The sequence below is a fragment of the Carex rostrata genome, chromosome 9, assembly GCF_964058835.1.
Source record: "Carex rostrata chromosome 9, lpCarRost1.2, whole genome shotgun sequence".
Taxonomy (NCBI): domain Eukaryota; kingdom Viridiplantae; phylum Streptophyta; class Magnoliopsida; order Poales; family Cyperaceae; genus Carex; species Carex rostrata.
Genome location: NC_135926.1, coordinates 3,062,501 through 3,083,274, shown reverse-complemented (window position 1 = coordinate 3,083,274; position 20,774 = coordinate 3,062,501). Strand labels below are relative to the sequence as shown.

The 20,774-nt window shown below is 36.6% G+C and overlaps 1 protein-coding gene across 2 annotated transcripts; it reads left to right on the top strand.

The window, feature by feature from the left end:
* The first annotated feature begins 5,974 nt into the window (after positions 1-5,974).
* On the top strand, positions 5,975-20,206 carry AARE (acylaminoacyl-peptidase-like protein). Of its 2 annotated transcripts, none has more exons than XR_013513102.1 (18): positions 5,975-6,152; positions 6,426-6,610; positions 7,140-7,449; positions 7,817-8,038; positions 8,890-9,102; positions 9,477-9,557; positions 9,651-9,789; positions 15,613-15,764; positions 15,847-15,926; positions 16,375-16,496; positions 16,593-16,671; positions 16,781-16,949; positions 17,124-17,184; positions 17,371-17,483; positions 17,933-18,130; positions 18,255-18,323; positions 19,522-19,598; positions 19,952-20,206. XR_013513102.1 is itself a non-coding variant. In XM_078308176.1 (18 exons), the coding sequence occupies exons 1-18, from the start codon at positions 6,037-6,039 to the stop codon at positions 20,016-20,018; spliced, it is 2,463 nt and encodes an 820-aa protein (XP_078164302.1). In that variant the 5' UTR covers positions 5,975-6,036; the 3' UTR covers positions 20,019-20,206. The 2 variants fall into 2 exon arrangements, 1 of the variants encoding a protein (XP_078164302.1); XM_078308176.1 differs by having other exon boundaries at positions 17,361-17,483.
* The last annotated feature ends 568 nt before the right edge of the window (positions 20,207-20,774 follow it).

The following is a 20,774-nucleotide window of genomic DNA, read 5'->3' as shown; positions in this document are numbered from 1 at the left end:
AAAACTATCGATATATTTTATATTCAAAATATACCACTACCATATATTAATGCATGATACAAAATTTAATTGATATAGCGGTATAGCCCGCACATGTTCCATTGTATTGATATAACTTAATAAAGTAAAAAAAAAAACCAATCTAGATATTAAGGCCCATTAAAATTGCAAAATCATGTTTTCAGAAAAAAAAAAAATTGCAAAATCATAACCCATGTAGCATAGCGGACCGCTATTGCCGCTACGCGCTACACGCTATAGCGGACCGCTATTACCGCTATAGCGGTCGTAGCTTGATTAGCGCAGTTTTAGCCCGTAGCTTAGCTTTCTGGGTCCAAAACCGCTATAGCTAGCTATTTAGAAGCTTGGTTTAAAGTATAGTTCTAGAGTCAGTATCAAATGAGTCACACAACAGTTAGTTACATATACTCAGAATCGTTAAAATTAAAAATTAATTACCTACAGGATTAAAATGAGAGTTTAAAGGGAATAAAGGTCTTAAACAAAGTTCTAGAATTTAAACTAAAAAACTGTGAGTCCAAAATAGAAGAATTTAAAGTTCTAACTAAAAATGAAAATTGCATATCACATGCACATAGCCACATAGGAGAAATTTAAGAGTTGAAAGAAAAAAAAAAAATCGAACTTTGGAGACCGAAAAAAAAGGTTTTAGAATCCCCCAATGAATCTCAGAATATTATTGGGGTAGATCTCTGTGAGGAACCAATTATGTATCAGATACAACAAGGATAAATTCTTATTTGAATCCAGTTTCTAATTCAGCCCAACAATATTAGAGGAGCATACTCAAACTTTTAAATTAAACTGTGTAGACTAGGTTGTAATCACAAAAATACATATTTTGAGTCTCAGAAAAACACACAATATAATCACATAAATAAGAAAAAAAAAATTCAAAACTAATGTATGGTATTAAAGGTCTTATGATAATAATATTTATAAAACTAAGCCTTATGAAAGTAGAAATATTTATCAAACAGGTACCCAAACAAATGGGTTACCTAGAAATGTTTTCCAACATCTCAGAAATAAAATTGTTATATACAAAAACATTAACCAGGCAGTGTGGAAACCCAAAAATCAGATTCAAATAGCTTATCGGATTTAAACCTATTAGCTAATCGGGTACGATATAAAAAACAATCAATATAATAATTTAGCCACATAGATTTTGACAATGTAAATTCCAAAATTAATGTATTAAGTCGGGTAGCAATATTTCATACAATTTGCTCTTCTTAAATTGATTAGTTAGATAAGAAGTGAAGCTAACAATTCCGAAATTTTTCATATAATGAATCATGCCTTAACTTGATATATACTTGGGGAAATTAGATCCATGCCACCCAAAACTTAAAATTTAGAAATATGCCACCCCAAAGTTTTGATTTTGTTAAATGCCACTCCAAATCTCACTCATTAAGATCCATGCCACCAATACAATATGAATGTATAATTTTAATTTAACAATTTACATAATAATTGAAGTTACCAAAATAACCTTGATCCAAACCTCCTCTCCACTCCAACGATTACACTGTATTCTGGTAAATGAATACAGTGGGTTGCCTAAGCCAATTGCTAAAATGAACAAACGCACTTTACTTTCTCAAATACCAAATTGCAGAAAATCAATAAAGAGGGAAGCAAATTTCGCCATTTTTTAAGAAAGCTGTCAAATTAATACCCACCACATTAAGAAAAAAAAAAATTAAAAACACAGGAACAACCAAACAAATGTAAAAACCAGTAGTTGATTTTTAATCAACTCAACATATTTCATGCTACACACAATTTCCCGACTAACAATAAGATTTAGTACCTCCCACATAAATTAATGCTAGAAACCATAGACTTCTGGTAGTGAATTTAGAGTGGAAGTGAATTGTCACGTCCCTGGTGCGTACGGGTCAATTTAGACCCGTGTGGGCGTCGCGCAGAAGGAGACGAAGGATCGGTCCAGACGGTCAGCGCAGAAAGAGCTTCGGTCAGGCATTTTATTAAGGTTCTTACACTGACAAGTGGGGTCCGGGAAGTAAAAGGAAACTGGAGCCGTTGAAGCCGTTGAAGCGTTCTGGGGTCCAGTTTTATAGATTTCGCCTATATACATAGAATTAGTCTATGGTTTCTGATTATGAAATCATTTGCCAACTGTTTGGAATTTTATTAATGTTGGCTGTCACATGAATAAGAAATTTTCTGGATTACCTTGTTATCTTGTCATGGCAGCGCCACTCATAATCTGCCACTGCACCAAAAAAACCATAGCTGGACCTAGGCACCTCATACTCGGCAAGGAGGCAGACGACAACAACTTCTTTCTGACTTGGAAGAGAGGAGACGAAGAGAGGATGCACAAATGGAAAGAATGACGGGTGAGGGTAATGTTTAGCCATTTCTTTTGTTCGGATCCGACCCATTAAGGGTGTAGAAATGAAAGGGTGAGGGTATTTGTGGAATATACAAAAATATCACTCAAAATACAGCAAATTATGTTTATTTTTAATTAGAAATGTATAATAATTTGGTAATGGTGGCATGGATCTTAATAAGTGAGATTTGAAGTGGTATTTAACAAAATCAAAACTTTGGGGTAGCATATTTCTAAATTTGAAGTTTTGGGGTGGCATGAATCTAATTTCCCCTGTATACTTTGATCAATGTCACTTTGACCCAAAAGATTTGTATAGTTTCTACATATTTTTTTATTCAATACTGTATAGCTTTAAAATAAAGGCCCGGCCCATAACTTATTAGAAAAATGAAAGGTGCTTTCTAGCTGTCGTTTTTTTTTTTTTTTTTTAAACTTGATAGTAGCTACCAAGATTCGTGAGGGATAATCGAACTCTCGATTTTTGAGTATAACAACTCTAGAATATTTTTCTAGCCAATTGTGCTACCTCGTCTTTCGTCTTCTTTTCTCTTTCATTTCTTCAATGTTCGCTGTAATGGCTCAAAGCGGGGCAAGATTATTTTCAGGGGAGGGAAAACTAAAATCAGATCTACGTTGACTTGTCCCAAGAGTCAACATCCATACCCAGATGTTAATAGAAAGGTAGTCGTGCAAACTAAAATCCACATAGTTTTATTTCAGTTTGTTCGATTCAAACCGAAATATATTAATTTTATTATTTAAAGCAATTGATTTATAATAAACCAAAGTATATTAAGAAATACACTGGAGTATTAAGAAATAAATCGAGATATTAAGAAATAAACTGAAGTATTTAAAACAATTGATTAAGAAATAAACTGGAGTAGTTCGGACCAAATTCATAATATATAAAAGTTCGGCCGGTTTGGTTATTTCAGTTTTGAAAATTTTTAAACCGAACCGAACCAAAGTTATAATTCGGTTTTAAAAAACAAACCGAACCGAACTATTAAACCAAAAAACTGAATTGTTTAATCCAAACTAATTCAGTTTGGTTCAAAACTGACTAAATCAGACACACTGAACACCCCTAAAAGTAGCATTATACAGGGGTAGGCAAGAATTATTTTTCTTGGACCCGGTTATATTTCGAACTTGCATACTCCTGAAAAAGGGACTTGCCTATCCCTGACGATTGCTTGAGTCAAAACATAATCGATCAGAGACGAGCCAATTTTTTTCGAGCTTTCCCTGTTGAACAAATTTTCTACAGAAAATTGCTAAAATTGAAGCTGAATCGAAATAATCAACCAAATTTTCACTTAGTCTCTTGTTTCTCGAGTAAACTTACATTATTTTGATAGTTTAATCGAACCAATTTTGCATTTTGCATAGTTAATCGAAGAGATTTGGGACAGAAAATAGATGCCACAAACGGCTCAGAAAGAAAAAAAAGGAGAAGAAGCTTAAAACATTATAAAATTTTGAATAGACGTGATATAGGAGTGGTTTATTATTTTGCTTTGAGAATATTACTTGATTTTTGTTTGGCTAAGAACATTTTTCAGACGAATTTTTAATTAGCAAGAGTATATCAATCAATTTTATAATTATAAGAATAAAATTGATTGATATCTCCGAAATATTTTATATTATTTTCTTATCATCATTTACATCTATGTCAATAATTGTAAGATTTAATTTAATATTTTATATTATGTTCTTATCACCATTTACATCTATTTCAATAATTCTAAGGTTTAATATATGTACTATACTTTGTTTTTTTATTACATTATAAATAAAATAATTTATTTTCACATTAATATTGTTTTAATATAATTTTTTATCAATTTTTTTCTTACTTTATATACAAAATAAGATTTATAAAAAAATCCAAGTTTCCGATCCGATTTATCCAATTCCGACCGACTTATCCAATCCGATTCTACGATCAAATGACCGATTCTAGTATTTAGAACTATGATTTATATTATATGGACTTCTTGTTTCTTTACTGACGTTGTTATTTTATGTTATGTTGAATTTTTTTGTAACTATATATATGTTTTTTTATATATGTTTGTTTATTTCTAACAAAAAATTTCTGGCTCCAACATGCATAGAGCTACAAAAATTTCAGCAAAGGATAGGGATAGAAAACATGCGGGGTAGGACTTGGAATAATTGAAATTTAATTATCTGAATGCAGATCTGAAGTGTACGACGGATCAATAGCTTTAGATCGGAATCGGATAGATCAAAGCGAAATCTGTTCTTGGTTAGATCAGAAATTAAAGTGTTTGATTTGGATCAAGGGATGATTATTACTCTGGTCTTAAAAGACACTCCCACAATTCCACAAACACATTTTTGTATTGATATTTGATAGGTTGCAAATCCCAATCCCGTGCCATGTTTGGGGAATCCCGAGGAAAGTGATGCTGTTTTTGTTTTCTAATGGGTACAACCGTAGGAGGAATGAATTCGTATCCTCTGCATTAACTCAAAAAGGCATCTTTTGAGTTAATGAATTTCAACCGTTCAATATATTTTAAGATGCGTGCAGATTATATTCACACTAATATTAAAAGACTTCCTATATTATAGACAAAATCTAAATTAGCTCCGTTTAAAATTAAATAGTGAGATTCATTAACTTAAAAGATTTCCTTTCGAGTTAATGCAGAGAATACGTGTCAAGAGAAATGGGCCATAAGGCCATAAGGGTCTTTGTATAGTTAGAATTGTAAACATAATATTTTCTTATAATACATTTGTTAATTTGGCACTTGCCAACTAACCATAAAAAAATGTGCTCTATCATATTAATAATTTTTAAAATTAGTTCTGAACCAACATCATGTCATTTTCATTCTTGCAATTAATTTTTATTTTTCTTAATTAATTTGATTTTGCAATTTTAAATTTATAATTCTTATGATGTCAAATTACAATTAATTGCAAGTTAATGTGGCATATTTATACATATTGTGAACATTTTTATACGAATTCGTAACCACTTAATTTCTTTTTAATTGAATTAAAATTTTAATAACCATTTGTAATTGCTATGAGAATTGAGATGCTAAAAACATTACCAAGTTAGCAGTGGGCACCATTCACAGCTCCCGAAATTTTTATTAATAGAAAATTAATTAAGTAAATATCTATAATGAAAAACGAATCTGATTTTTTTTTCGAAATATAGAGAAAACATGATAGTTTATAATGTCCTCTGAATGTTATAGACTATCACGATCAGAATTAGTAATACTAATCACCGCACTTATTAATTAATAAAAAAAAAATTCCTGGTCGCGATTCAGGCATGCATCATGGCATATTAAAATGGACAAACTCAGATCTCATTCTACACGATCAGATATTGCACTGGATTTGAATTCTGGTCGTGACTATCAATCATAGTCAGGAATTTTTTTTTTTAATAAGTGTGATAATTAGTATTGCTAATTTGATCGTGATAATGCCATCATATTTTTCCTATATCTCCAAAAAACTCAGATTCGTTTTTCATTTTGAATATTTATTTAATTAATTTTCTATTAATAAAAATTTCGATCCACAGCTCGGCCACGTGTCAAATATTATGTTGATCGGATGTGGTCAGTCCCAACGCCATGGCCTGTGTCCTTTCGTCTCATTCATTTGTTTCCCATTTCTCCTCTCTCCGCCATCGTCGCGCACTCCCTCGCTCTTTTTCTTTTTCTTTTGTCCGCCTTTTCACTGGACCCATGTAAGTCTTCTTTATCTTTTTTCTCACTCGCGCACCTACTCCTCTTATTTAGTGAACAGGTTGTGTATATTACCTTTTTCCATGATAAATAATCCACTTGGAGCCCTCTTATTCTAGAAAAAAAAATCTAGAATTTTGATTGGTCCGCTTTCGTCAATAGTATAGCCATAAATAGACTGCAGCCCTTAGTTGATTCAATAGTCTCTGTGCTTGAGACGAACAGCAAAACCTGGAATAAAATTAAGTGTGCATTTTCTCTTTTATAATTGTCAGCCGTGGTAGCCTGATTTCATATTCTACATCGACCATGGAAGCATCTGACGCCTTGTCTGAGAAGGATATGCCTCTTGGATTGGATGCTGATACAGTTGAAGAGTACTCATCTCAATCTAAATTGCTTCTAGAGTTCACTAAAATGCCTACTGTCAACAAAGCCTGGGTTTTCAAATCTGACAACGGTACTGAATTATTAACCATGAGAATTCTTCTGGTGAATGTTTTAGTACTGCCCTTTTAATTTGGAGGATAATATTAACCCTTAAAACTTCATTGGAAATCTTTTTGTACCACCCTTTTTTGTTTTGGAATAAGGGAACTTTAAGAGCACTTTTGGAAATGTTACTAATATAGGACATTTGCACTATTCATGATTTTAGCATGTTAGTAATTGGGCCTGAAACCAGAATTAGATTTGATGAGCAGGTGAGACAAATTGGTGTTGTGCAGTAGTCAATCACCTTAGCTATGTTTTCAAACAATAACAAAAGAAACTGGAATAACACTATTAGTTGTGTCCTAATTGAACTTTCTAGCTTAAAAAATCACACACGAAGAAAATCACCTACTGCCTAAGCAACAGAAATATGACAGTGACCAAAATCAGTTTGTAGCCATACATCCAGACTAACTGGTACAAAATCAAAATTATTTTCCTAATCTTCAATTCAATTTAGAAATCAATAATGCTAAAATTTACACTAATTTCAGGAAATGCCTCTAAGGCAATGTTTCTGGTTAACCAGACAAATCTGTTGTCAAACAAACGTCGCAAATCCATCCTTTCTACACATATATTAAATTCCAAGGACCAAACTGTCAAGTTCCAGTGGTCTCCGTTTCCAATTGAAATCACAGGGGTCTCAACTGTTGTACCATCTCCCTCTGGCCTGAAGCTACTGGTGGTGCGAAATGGAGAGAGTGAGTCCCCGACAAAAATTGAGATTTGGAATCAGTGTCAAGTGGAGAGGGAGTTCAATGTCCCACAATCCATTCATGGATCAATTTACATAGATGCATGGTAAGTTATTTTTCTACATGTTGGTCAGGCTGCTACTAACACTTTTGTGTTTGTACTTACTTTTACTGAAGTCACTTTCTCATTTTTCTTTCTCTGTTCCTTATTTTGTTTGATTTACGTAGCTCTACTGTTTATATATATTTTTTCCCTTGACTATATTATTTTTTTAACTTTTTTTTTTTTAATTTGCATGATGGAATGACAATTGTGGGTTACTGGGACACTGTATACCTGACATAATAATAGTTTTGAAAAAGACATAATTACAAATTGAGATTTTGCGAGTATGATTAAAGTAAATCAAATTTGCCTCTAAAGTTAATTGGCCTCTGCTAGTTTAACCTGGAATATATTCATCTTTATATAGGTTTGAAGGAATTTCTTGGAACAAAGAAGAGAACTTGATAGCATATGTAGCTGAAGAGCCACCTCTGCCAAAACCATCATTTACTGACACTGGATTCAGTAAAAGGGGCTTGGGTGAAAAGGACAGTAACAGCTGGAAAGGTCAAGGGGATTGGGAGGAAGAATGGGGTGAGACATACTTCAAAAAGAGACGGCCTACTCTTTTTGTTCTTGATATTTCAAGGTATTTGCATTTCAACAAAACTAATTTATTGTTCTTCCTAGGGGTGTTCAAACAGTCGGTTAGGTTGAAACCGAAGTAAAATAGTCAAAACCAAACTTTTTTTTCGGTTTTAAAAAATAGAATGGAACCGAACCAAACAAATCGAAGTAAAGTATTGATGAAATGTATACATTTTCTAAAATAAACCAATTAGTACCATTATAGACGAAATGCATTCATTTTCATTGTTCAAGTCCATAGAAATATGTAGAAGTTCTAAAATATTCAAACCAAAATGAAAGAAAGGAAGCGATGATTGAACCAAACAAAAATATAAACCATACTTGAACCATTATAATTCGGTTGGTTTGGTTTAGTCGGTTTTGAAAAGTCTAAACCAAACCGATCTGTTTAAACCGAAATAATTCAAAAATTCAACCGAACCGATCCATTTGAACCAAAAATTTTCGGTTCGGTTGAGAACCAAACAAACCAAACCATTTGGACACCCCTAGTTGTTCCCTATATTATTTGCCCCTAATGTCTTTGACACCTTTTAATTTTGCAGTTAGTGCTATGGGTTCTTTGCCTGTAATTTTTAATATTTTAGTGATGATAATTTAAATCTGGAATATTGTTCAGTTCTAATATTGGGAGTATATTTTCAAGAATTTCTGAGCACTCTTTAAGGCCTTGTGATTACTAAAGCTATAATAGGCACAATGGTCACTTTTGACTTTCTTTCATTCATGAATGTAGTTTAAAAAAAATGGCGACAGATATGAAAACTAAGATCCATAAATCAATTTTTTAATGTACAACATATACGGTAAAGTGATTAAACTAATATGTTTGCCTGTATGAATGCTCAGTGGCGAGGTACGAGCTGTCGAGGGTATTTCTAGAACTCTAAGTGTTGGACAGGTGGTGTGGGCACCACATCCTCCAACTGGATCTCTGGAGTACTTGATTTTTGTTGGGTGGTCTTCAGAAAATGGGTTTCAGCAAACGCCTAGAAAACTTGGCATCAAGTACTGCTACAACCGGCCTTGTTCTCTATATGCAATTCCAAGCCCTTTCCAAAAGTGAGTCCTTGTATTAAATTTAGATGCTGAATTCTATTGTCAGGCCATAGCTATATTAGCGCAGCATGGCTGATTGTACTGATTTGAATTTGAAATTTGTATGGATCATATTCCCTAAATTTAACTAAAAGACATAAGTATTGAAGCTGAAGCTCTGGGAAAAAGAAGAAAATAACAAGTTCATGTTGTTTTAAAATTGAACTGACAATTCACGGTGAGCCGTAACTAAACTAAATACCTCAAACAAACAGCCCATACCAAACGATAACAAGGAAAGGAATAACATTTGGTAGTGCATTATTAAGATCAATTGGAAATATTGGTTTCCGGTATATTTTCTACTTTCATTCCTGATAATTCCTTTTTATTTTCAGTGAGAGTAAAAATGGAGACTTTTCAACTGCGAAAGAATTGACTAAGCATGGCTTAAGCAGTGCTTTCTTCCCATTATTCAGGTAGCATGCTACTAATGACAACTTTTAACAGTGTTTACTTCTGTATTTTTAATTAAACTTTGGTAAATAATATGACTTTTGTTGTCTTTACAGTCCCGATGGAAAGTATCTTGTATTTCTATCTGCAAAAAGTGCAGTTGATAGTGGAGCCCATGGTGCTACTTGTTCACTACATAAGATTGAATGGCCTTCTGACGGTGTACCAAAACCTGAGTTGACCATACAAGATGTGGTAATATTATTTTCTATGAGCATTCTATTTCTGAAACTTTTAAGGATCCTATCAAACTTGAAACTGGATGCATAGCCCTGTTGAAAGAGAAAACTCCAATATGCCCAATGGGCACAGAGTTATCCAAATTGTTCCTTTTTCTCTTCCTCATCTGTGTATAGATAAAACAGTGAGGAAAGAAAGGCCATTCGGGGCACATTGAAGTAGATATGTGAAGCAAGGTGCGGATAGGGCCTTTCTTTAGGTTTTTCAGTTATTACTTCATGTTTCCTATGTCTTATAGTTGTTGGAGTGGAGTTTTTTTTTTTTGGTTTAAAACCCGTAGGTATTTTCATTAATCAGGACAAACCAATTACATATAATTTCGTACCAGTACATACAACATTTGTACTTCAACTGAATTCCTTTACAAAAGTAGACAAGAAAAATCAGAAAATAGAAGCAGAATCAGGAGTTTATGGCTTTCTGCGCTCAGATCGGTAGATATATATTGAGCCTGCAGGATTTTCTGTGCTCGTGCTCAGATTGGTAGATTGTGAGCATGTATAATATCTTGTCGTTAGCACAAGACAATGTTGTTGAAATAAAGGTGAGACAGGTGAATCCAGAGGAAGGCTCCGATGAGGTTTGTGTCTGATTTATTCAAATGGGAATATAGCGAGGACAAAAAAAGGTCGAAGCAGAGGAGAACGGACATGACGAAGAAAAGAAGAAGGAAGAGAGAAGAATAGGAGGAAGAAGATCACATTACCGCCAACAACATCACTGCCATCAACCATAAACACATACCTTATTTATGTATATAGATAGTAGATACTACAGGCAAGATGGGGTGAATTTACAGCACCTCCATCCAAACCCGGTGAGTCGAGACGAGAGAGTAGTGAGGCAGAGCGATGGCCAGATCCATGCGGAATGAAAGGTGGAGTGGACCGTGCGGAATGAGAGGAGGGAGGGTGGAAGGCGGAGAAAACGACAGACTTCTTTATAGATTTCTAAGAAAAAATGAATTGTATTTCTTTCTTTTGTTCTCATACAAGCCTATATAGGCGTTACATCTTTCATTCAAATCTCTAAACTATTCTATAATCTTTTTTACTAAAAGGACCCTACAAAATCCAAAATACTGAAAACATACATAAATCTCAACACTCCCCCTCAAGATGGGCAAAAGATATCCATCAAGCCCATCTTGTCACATAACCTAGCTAGATCTATTGAGCTAAGTCCTTTGGTGAGGCAGTCAGCTACTTGATCTCCCGTGGCTACATGGCTCAGCTCCAATAGTCCACTTTCTAGCTTTTCCTTTATGAAGAACCTATCGATCTCCACATGCTTGGTTCTGTCATGCTGCACAGGATTGTTGGCAATGCTGATCGCTGATTTGCTATCACACCACAACTTCATTTTGGCTCCGTGATTCACCTTGAGATCTTCCAGTAACCTCTTTAGCCACAACATCTCGGCAACTCCCAATGCCATAGCTCTGTACTCAGCTTCAGCCGTCGATCTCGCAACAACCGGCTGCTTCTTGCTCCTCCAGGAGACCAGGTTGCCCCTTACAAACATGCAGTAGCCAGATGTGGACCTCCTGTCATCTTGGCAACTAGCCCAGTCAGAGTCACAATAGCCCTCAATGTTCATGTGCCCATTCTGCCTGAAGATCAAGCCTTTCCCCGGTGCACTCTTCAGGTACCTTAGGATGTGATACACTGCGTCCATATGGCCCTTCCTAGGGTCATGCATGTAGCGGCTCACCACGCTCACTGCAAATGAAATATCAGGACGAGTGTGACCCAAATAGATCAATCTGCCTACCAGTCTTTGGTACCTCTCACGATCAACCTGTTCTCCTGCCTCTGCACTCATCTTGGCCTTCACATCAATTGGAGAAACTGCAGGCCTGCACCCCAACATGTCTGTCTCACTGAGCAAGTCCAGGACATACTTCCTTTGAGATAGAACAATCCCCTCTGCTCCGCGAGCCACCTCAATCCCAAGGAAGTACCTAAGTTGTCCCAGATCTTTTACCTCGAATTCCTTTCCCAATTTTGTCTTCAACTGTGCAATCTCTCCCTCATCATTCCCGGTAATGATCATATCGTCGATATACACAGCCAGCATAGTAATGTGACCACCATGTTGTCGAAAGAACACCGTGTGGTCGGCATTGATCTGCTGATAGCCTATGCCTACCATAGCCATCTTGAACCTATCAAACCAAGCTCGAGGGGACTGCTTTAGCCCATAAAGAGATTTCTTGAGCCTGCACACTTTACCCTCCGTTTGTTTTGTGCCAAAACCCGGTGGGACCTCCATGTACACCTCCTCCAACAAATCACCATGAAGGAAGGCATTCTTCACATCGAGCTGGTGCAACTTCCACCCCCCATTCGCTGCTAAGGAAACAAGTGTCCGTACTGTGCTTATCTTCGCCACGGGTGCAAAGGTCTCATCATAGTCGATACCATAAGTCTGACTATACCCCTTCGCCACCAATCGGGCCTTGTAACGCTCAACCCGACCCTCGGGGCTTTGTTTCACAGTAAAGACCCACTTGCATCCAACCGCCTTCTTACCTGGTGGTAGTGACATAAGCTTCCAGGTTTTGTTCTTAGCGAGAGCCTCGAGCTCTTCTAGCATAGCTGCTTTCCACTTTGGATCCTCTTTAGCAACCTGCCAACACTTGGGTAAAATAACAGAGTCCAACGATGCAATGAATGCTCCATGTGCTAGTAATATGCTAGAGTAGGAGACAAACTGGGCAATGTCATGTGGAAAACCATAGCGATCAGGAAGATGTCCCGCATTGGACCGAGAGGTCCGTCTCAATGACATGGGAGTGGGAGGAGAATCAAGAGGAATTATATCACCTGAGTACTCTGAATCTGAGGTGGATGGTGTAAGTGCCGCAGGAGTCGAAGTAGGCATGGACAAGGGACTTGGCACAGGTGGCACTGTAGGCACGGCTCCCTCACTCTGCTTATTTCTCCTCACATATACCTCACGGTATCTCGACTCCCCCTGAGCCTGAGTACTACCACCTTCGGGCCCATTTTTCTCAACTTCCGGCTCAACCACAACCGAATCCTCTTTTTGCGTCTCAACCCTGGCCGAATTCTCCCTTTGCGGCTCAACCACAGTCGAATCCTCCTTTTCCGGCTCAACCCTAGCCGAATCTACCAGTGGACAAGGAATACCACCCACACTCACCATCCTCTTCTCACCATCACTACTACTCTCCCCCTCTCGCCTCATACCTCCTGTATCGAGCGAGTCTCCAAAGGGTGATGTAGTCTCTGAGTAGTAAGGCTCGAGCTCGCGGAATGTAACATCCATACTCACAAACAATCTTCTCTCTACCGGGCTCTAGCACACATAACCCTTTTGAGTACCAGAGTAACCCACAAAGATGCATTTCACCGCCCTCGGATCCAATTTTCCAACATTTGGTCTGTTGTCTTTCACAAAGCACACACAGCCAAATACCTTTGGACGAGGAATACCCGCATTATCTCCTTTCAACATCACACATGGAGTCTGCCAGTCCAACACTCTAGATGGCATTCTGTTGATCAATTGTGCGGCTGTCAGGACTGCTTGTCCCCACAAATATTTCGGAACATTCATCGAAATCATCATACTCCGAGCTACCTCAAGGAGATGCCTGTTCTTCCGTTCTGCTACCCCATTCTGCTCTGGTGTGTATGGACACGTGGTTTGATGCTGTATTCCCTGGGATGACAAGTACTCCCCAAACGCCCTGTTGGTGTACTCTGTTCCATTGTCAGACCTCAATATCTTCACAACTGCACCGTATTGAGTCTGAATCATTTTGTGAAAGTCCTTGAAACAAGCAAACACATCACTCTTATTCTTCATTAGATAAATCCAAGTCACACGAGAAAAACAATCGATGAAGGAGACAAAATATCTGAACCCATTCACAGTAGTAGTAGGACAAGGCCCCCATACATCTGAATGAACCAGATTAAAGGCATGAGAACTCCTACTTCCTGAGCTTACATACGAACTCCTTGTATGCTTCCCAAACTCACATCCATCACACACAAGTTTCTGTTTGTCAGCTTTCTCATACTCTGATGGATACAAACGTTCCAGTAGGCTGAAGGAAGAGTGCCCCATTCGTCGATGAATCAGAAGCAACTTATCCTCCACACTCACCTCAGATCCTCCTGCCCCCACTCTATCGACTACAGATGCTAGCGCTGTGTCCATCCCTTTTCTATCTATGTACCACAGCCCATCACGCCATGTACCAGTCCCAAGTATCTGACCCGTCCCCTTCTCCTGGAAGACCATCTTCGGAATATCAAAGGTCACGATGCATTTCTGCTCACGGATAATAATAGCACTAATGGACATCAGGTTTACCAGAAAGGAAGGAGCATGCAACACATTAGTCAGAGTCACTGAATCGGTACATTTTACGGTACCCTTACCAACTACGGGCTGAGCTGTACCATCTGCGATATGAACGCTCTCTGGGACTGCTAGGCGAGTATAGGAAGAAAACTCTCCAACAGTACCAGTCACATGGCGAGACGCAACAGAGTCGACTATCCAATCTGGTGATTTCGTGGAGGGTATAGAGGCTAGAGCAAGGGTATCATGAGTACTTGTAGCTGTGTGGGCAAGAGAAGCAAAGTTACCCCTGGATGAAGTAGAGGTTGATGCATCATCTCTCACGCTCTTCACATCACCCATCAACTTCTGCCTGAGAATAGGCCTCCACGAGTGCCTGATCCTCCTCTTTACGGTCCTCACCAGCTTTTTCTTCCTCCTTGACCCGATCTTGATCCCTCAAGACGAGTTCCACATCATCTCCCCCTTTCTTCTTCTTCTTCTTGACTCGATCTTGATCTATCTCATCAAGATTCGAGTTCAAAAAATCCGATCAAACCTTGATCCAAACCCGCTTCTCGGGTATCGTGGGGGTAGAGGCCCCCCACGCCGGCCAAATCAACACAAAGAGGCTACCTTTGGTGACCGGCCGACTTTAGAAGAAGAGAAAATCGAGCGACGCGGTACTGTAGCGATCCTAGTACTGTAGCGGATCCGGTTACTGTAGCGACGCGGTACTGTAGCGGATTAGGTTTAGGTTTTGTAAGGCTTTGATACCATATAGATTTTTAAGAAAAAATGAATTATATTTCTTTCTTTTGTTCTCATACAAGCCTATATAGGCGTTACATCTTTCATTCAAATATCTAAACTATTCTATAATCTTTTTTACTAAAAGGACCCTACAAAATCCAAAATACTGAAAACATACATAAATCTCAACATTCTTCGACTCTCAAAATCTCTTCTGAAGTCGCGAGGCGATATCTACAAGAAAGCTTGTGGAGGAAACGAGTTGGAGTGGAGTTATCCACTACAATTATTGTGATAGTATGTCTCCCATTATTCAATCTTCACTCTCTGATAAAATGAGACGGTGGGTTGAACCCCTTAAACAAACGAGAGCCGGTTATTGGTCCAAAAATGCTTAATTTTAGTTAGATGCTAATATCTTCATGCCATCACGACATGGAAGCAGATATTAGTCTTCTCCAAGGTAATACAACAGTAGCAACAACAACAACCACCAAGTCTCTAGTCCCAAACAAGTTGGGTAGGCTAGAAATGAAACCCAACTAGTCCTCTCCAAGGTAATAATATTCTGAAAATCTCAGATGAGCATACAAAGAGAAGTTGAATACTGAAAAATAGAGCTAGAGGATTGGTACTGGTAAAGCTTCTACAGGTTTATAGCTGCAAGTTTGAAACTTCATATTCATAGAACTTATGAAAAATCAGGTACCAATGGTGATGTGCCCAACTGACGAGTCTTTTCCTGGGCTTTACTGCTCTGGTTTTCTCTCTAATCCTTGGCTCTCTGACGGGTCCACTCTTGTTGTTTCATCTGTATGGAGAAGTAGAGATGCAATTCTCTCTGTCAATATCCTCAGGTTAATGACAGTCTACAATTTTGATCATTGAACTAAAGTCTCCATTGAATTTTTACTACTAAATCCAGTCTATATTGTTTAGTGGGAAAGTGTTACAAGTCAGTCCCGACTCTGACTATTCCTGGGACCTTCTTGCACTTGATGGAGATAATGTTATTGCAGGTAAACTTTATCTTCACAGTAAAAAAATTTACCCATATTTAACCACCAGGGGCGGAACTAGAAAATTTGAATAGAGGGGGCTAATCTATAAAAGTAATTTGTGAAAAAGACAAAAATAAAGTGTGATTAGTGGGAATTGAACCATGACCTTGCACATACCAACTAAGCACAAACCACTAGACTACCAATACACTTTTGTTATTTTATGAGGGGACTACACTATATAAAGTTCAACTAAATTTTAATATACATAATTACTAATTTTAAAATCATAGGGTGGCTTAGCACCCCTACCATACACGTAAATCCGCCCCTGTTAACCACCTCAATTCCTTTGCAAGCTTTTGCTATATGAAATTACACACTAGAAACATCAATAGTAGGTAGTTACATCTTTGTAACATCTTTAGGTTTGAGTTAACTACTTTCTTTTCTTTAACTTCTGTAGTGTCTAGTTGTATCATCGATCCTCCTAAAGTTAAATATGGCCACTGCGCATTACAGCTGGAGCCATCCAGTAAATGGACTTGGGTTGAAGTCCCCAATCCCCTCCTGACATGCTCAGACAAGGTTATTCTTCATTTTTACTGCATTATTCTTTATCCTTTCTCATTCACTCTCTCTCTCGTTGCTAGTGCTAATGTTATTATATTGAAACACTGATAGATAAAGTCTTTTCTATCTGACCGCAATATTAGTATCTTGAAAGTCCCTGTGACTGGTGCTTCTGATGGTCTTTCAAATGGTACACTCTCTCTCTAATAAAGTACTTCATAAATAATATAGTGCAAAGGTAAATAACTTGGATCTTTTTTTTTTATAGTGAAAAACATTAACTACTTGATTTTATGCAGGTGCCAAGAATCCATATGAGGCTATTTTTGTGTCATGCAAAGAGAGTCTGAGTCATCCAACGATCTTAGTCCTTCACGGGGGCCCGCATTCTGTCTTTACTTCATGCTATTACAAATCATATGCTTTTCTGTCTTCCCTTGGTTTTAACATTCTCATAGTAAATTACAGGTAAATGTTTGTTAAAGGAACAGATCCATTTTTTAAATTGTCGTATGCCGGAATTAGTTATTCCATTTTTTTTTCTGAAACTTAGTCAAAATCTAGAAGACATTGTGTTTTATACTAGTATTCAATTTTTCTCACACTTGAATGCTCTAATGACTAATGCATTTTCTCTTTAAGGGGATCCTTGGGTTTTGGGGAGGAGGCACTACAGTCTCTTCCTGGTAACATTGGGTCTCAGGTAATTTTCCATTTTATCCTTTTTTTCATATCATTGGTTTTATAATTAATTGTTTCTGCAGGCATTGCACAGTGCACAGAAAAAAAAAAGATATTTTTTATTGTATTGAAATCTGAGACTGTCATGCTCAACATAATTTTCCATATATTTTTCCTGTTTACTCTTCTTCATGGAAGGATGTCAAAGATGTACTGGCAGCCTTGGACTATGTTATTGAAAAAGGTTTAATAGATGCAAACAAAGTTGCTGTTGTTGGAGGTTCACATGGCGGCTTCTTGACAACTCATTTAATTGGCCAGGTTAATCTCTCAAACCTACCTTATGGGACATTCCAAAGAACTGCTAGTATTTTATTGTGTTTGGTAATAACACGAACCTTGATAGATATGCACATAAGATCAACCAGATTACTGTGGTGTGAAAGGCAGATGATCAATAAATAAATATGTGATTAAATTAGCCATGTTACCCCTGCTTGTTACTAGTCCGAAAGAAATAATGAGAGTTTGCGTATGTTGGTTTTAAAGCCATTAAATTTGAGCCTATATAGGATAAATATTTTTTTTTGGCTCAATTTACCCTTCTTTTAATGTGTAAAAAACCCAAGAAAATTGAGAACGGTCGTGTGTGTTTTTAAGCATGGTACACAAAGATGCAATTTTCCAGAAGAAAACCAAGAAAAGGTAAATAGGGTAAAGAAACTTATAGTACTCCTTATAATACTTGAACATTTCCCCTTGTGTAACAGGCTCCTGACAGATTTGTGGCAGCGGTGGCAAGAAACCCAGTATGCAACCTCTCACTGATGGTGGGGACCACCGACATCCCTGATTGGGTTTATTTTGAATCATGCGGTAAAGAAGGCAAGAATTACTTTTCTGAGTCTCCTTCGGTCCAGTATCTAAGCCTTTTCTACCAAAGGTCTCCAATATTTCACCTTTCAAAGGTACAATCTCGAGTTTGAGTTCTCTGGAAGATTTCTCTTTGTTACTTGTTATTTGAGAGTAATTGTGATATTGCCTTGAAAAGAACATTAATAAATCTTTTTTACCATTTGTTTTTTTTTCCAGGTGAAAACACCAGTCCTTTTCCTCCTTGGAGCACAGGATCTTCGAGTTCCTATTTCAAATGGGCTTCAGGTAAGGCTTATTGTTTTATTTTTTCATTTAAGTATTTTAATAAAGGATAAAACCAAGAATTTCCTTTGTATTGGTCCTTGGTGTTTGTACACTTCACTTGTCAGCAAATCAGCTAATGTTTACCCTTGCTTGCAATATTAGATTTCTGTACTTTCTGTTCTGGTAGTACCGTGTATACCAGTCTGTATATATCCTGATAGATACAGTATTTGTGCATACCGTTCTATACCTATCATAAATCCTGTCAATTCTTATAAGGGTATTCTTATAGAAAAGAATTAAATACAATAGGAATGCTAGGGGCCCCATGGTTGTGCCACTGTCAGTAGCTATAGATTCTGTAATGTTTTCTAAAGTGATTAGAAACAAGGTATAATTTCTGACTATGCATAAATGAATGGGGTAATCAATCTCTTATCTAAGTCAAATAGAGTTGCTGACATACTATAATACCGTTTCTCTCTCTCTCTCTCTCACACACACGCATACCTATAATACCATCAGTTATATTAACTGGTAGTCTCATCGAGATGCAACATAATTAGGGTTTGGTGTGCTAGTCTAACCAAATTCATTAGCGGCACCTTATACAGTTTTAATGGTATCACCGAGAAATGAAAATATCCTACCAAACATATGAAATATCAAACTATGGCAGCACATTTATAATTTTGAGCGAGTCTATGGTACTATGCATATCACGGGTTGGTCCATGCTACGGCTCAATATTCGAGTTTTCAAAATCCTAATGGTCGATCTGAACCGTTCATCTTGTTCTCCATATTAATGTGTTTGGAGACCAAATTTTACATTTTTAAAATTTTTTTTACTATTTTTTTAGATATTTAGAAAATCACTTGATCTGAAAATTCTGGACCATCCAAAAACAGTGATTTTCAATAAATCTAAAAAAATAGTAAAAAAATTTCAAAAAATGTAAAATTTGGTCTCCAAACACATATTAATATGGAGAATAAGATGAACGGTTCGGATCGACTGTTAGGATTTTGAAAAGTCGAATATTGAGCCGTATTACGGGCCAAATCGTGATATGCATAGTACCATAGACTCACTCTATAATTTTTGTAAAAAAAATGAGGAACCAAGGTTCTCCAAGATATCTCAATTTGATAACTGAATTATTGTGAGATTCAGCTGTAGTATTCATGAAGGTTGATTTGATATTGCCATGTTACAGTATGCAAGGGCTTTGAGGGAAAGAGGTGGTAATGTCAAGATTATTGTATTCCCAGAGGATGTTCATGCAATTGACAGGTTCATGATGCAAATTTTTATTAGTATATTTTATTGTTATTTTGGCTCCCTCGAGATGATCTTAGTAAGCAAGAACAATTGTTGTCCTTCAGAATTTGTGGTAGTTAAAACACAAGGGAATGCTTTATACAGCAGTCAATCACATTTGTTGTCATCAGGGGTTTCAGTGAGATGCACCAAAAGAGCTGAGCCGTAACAAGCTGAAACTAACCCTAATAACTTTTTTTTTTGTCAATTTAGTTATCTAATGTTTTTGTCAAGTTAACGTTCTTACCAAGTGGCATGCTTAATTTTCAATTCTCATATATTTCATTTTTCTTTTGTTGTTCTGCAATTTTAATTTCCAAATGCAGGCCCCAATCAGATTTCGAAGGCTTTCTTAATATTGGAGTCTGGTTTAAGAAACACTTCAACAATTGAAGTATTCATGAATAATGAGTTCCCATCATTTTTCCTGTAAATCTAAAACTGAATTTGGAATAATTAGCAGACGAAAAATCAGTTTAATTAGGCTAAATGTATTTCTATGGATCTTGGATGCTCAGTCTGTGTAATGGCCCTGCTGAGATTTGATTGAGTACTTAGTTCAAAGATATATTTTGTCTTAAGTTTTTAATGGTCAAATGAGCTAGATTTGATAGCTACTGCCTACTAGCACACATGAAAATGGCACAAGTAGTTGGCATTTCATGGCAATTAATTAAGGAATAGTGCTAAAATAGGTTTATACTATTATTTGAATAGTACAAGTTGAAGCGGGTGAATAGTTTTATTTGAAGAATAATTATTTAATTACCTTTGCTACAGTACTCATACAGTACCCGCTACAGTCACACTTAGAGGAGTTTTCACACTCAGAGGAATAATGTATTATGCTCTCCACTAATTATATTATATCCACTAATTATTATTCTAAAAACATATTATATAGTTTTAACTAATTATTATTATAAAATCTCAGCAGCACCATTTTTTTATGGTCTCCACTAATTATATAGTTTTCCTTTTACAGCACCCGCACTCGTTCCTGCATCAACCTTTCTCTAACAAAATTAGTTGACTTCATAGAAATCAATACTTCAGTGTATAAATATAAATACTTTCAGTACTTAGATATTAATACTTTCAGTGTCATATAAAAAATACTTAGATATTTATACATTCATAGTTATAAAT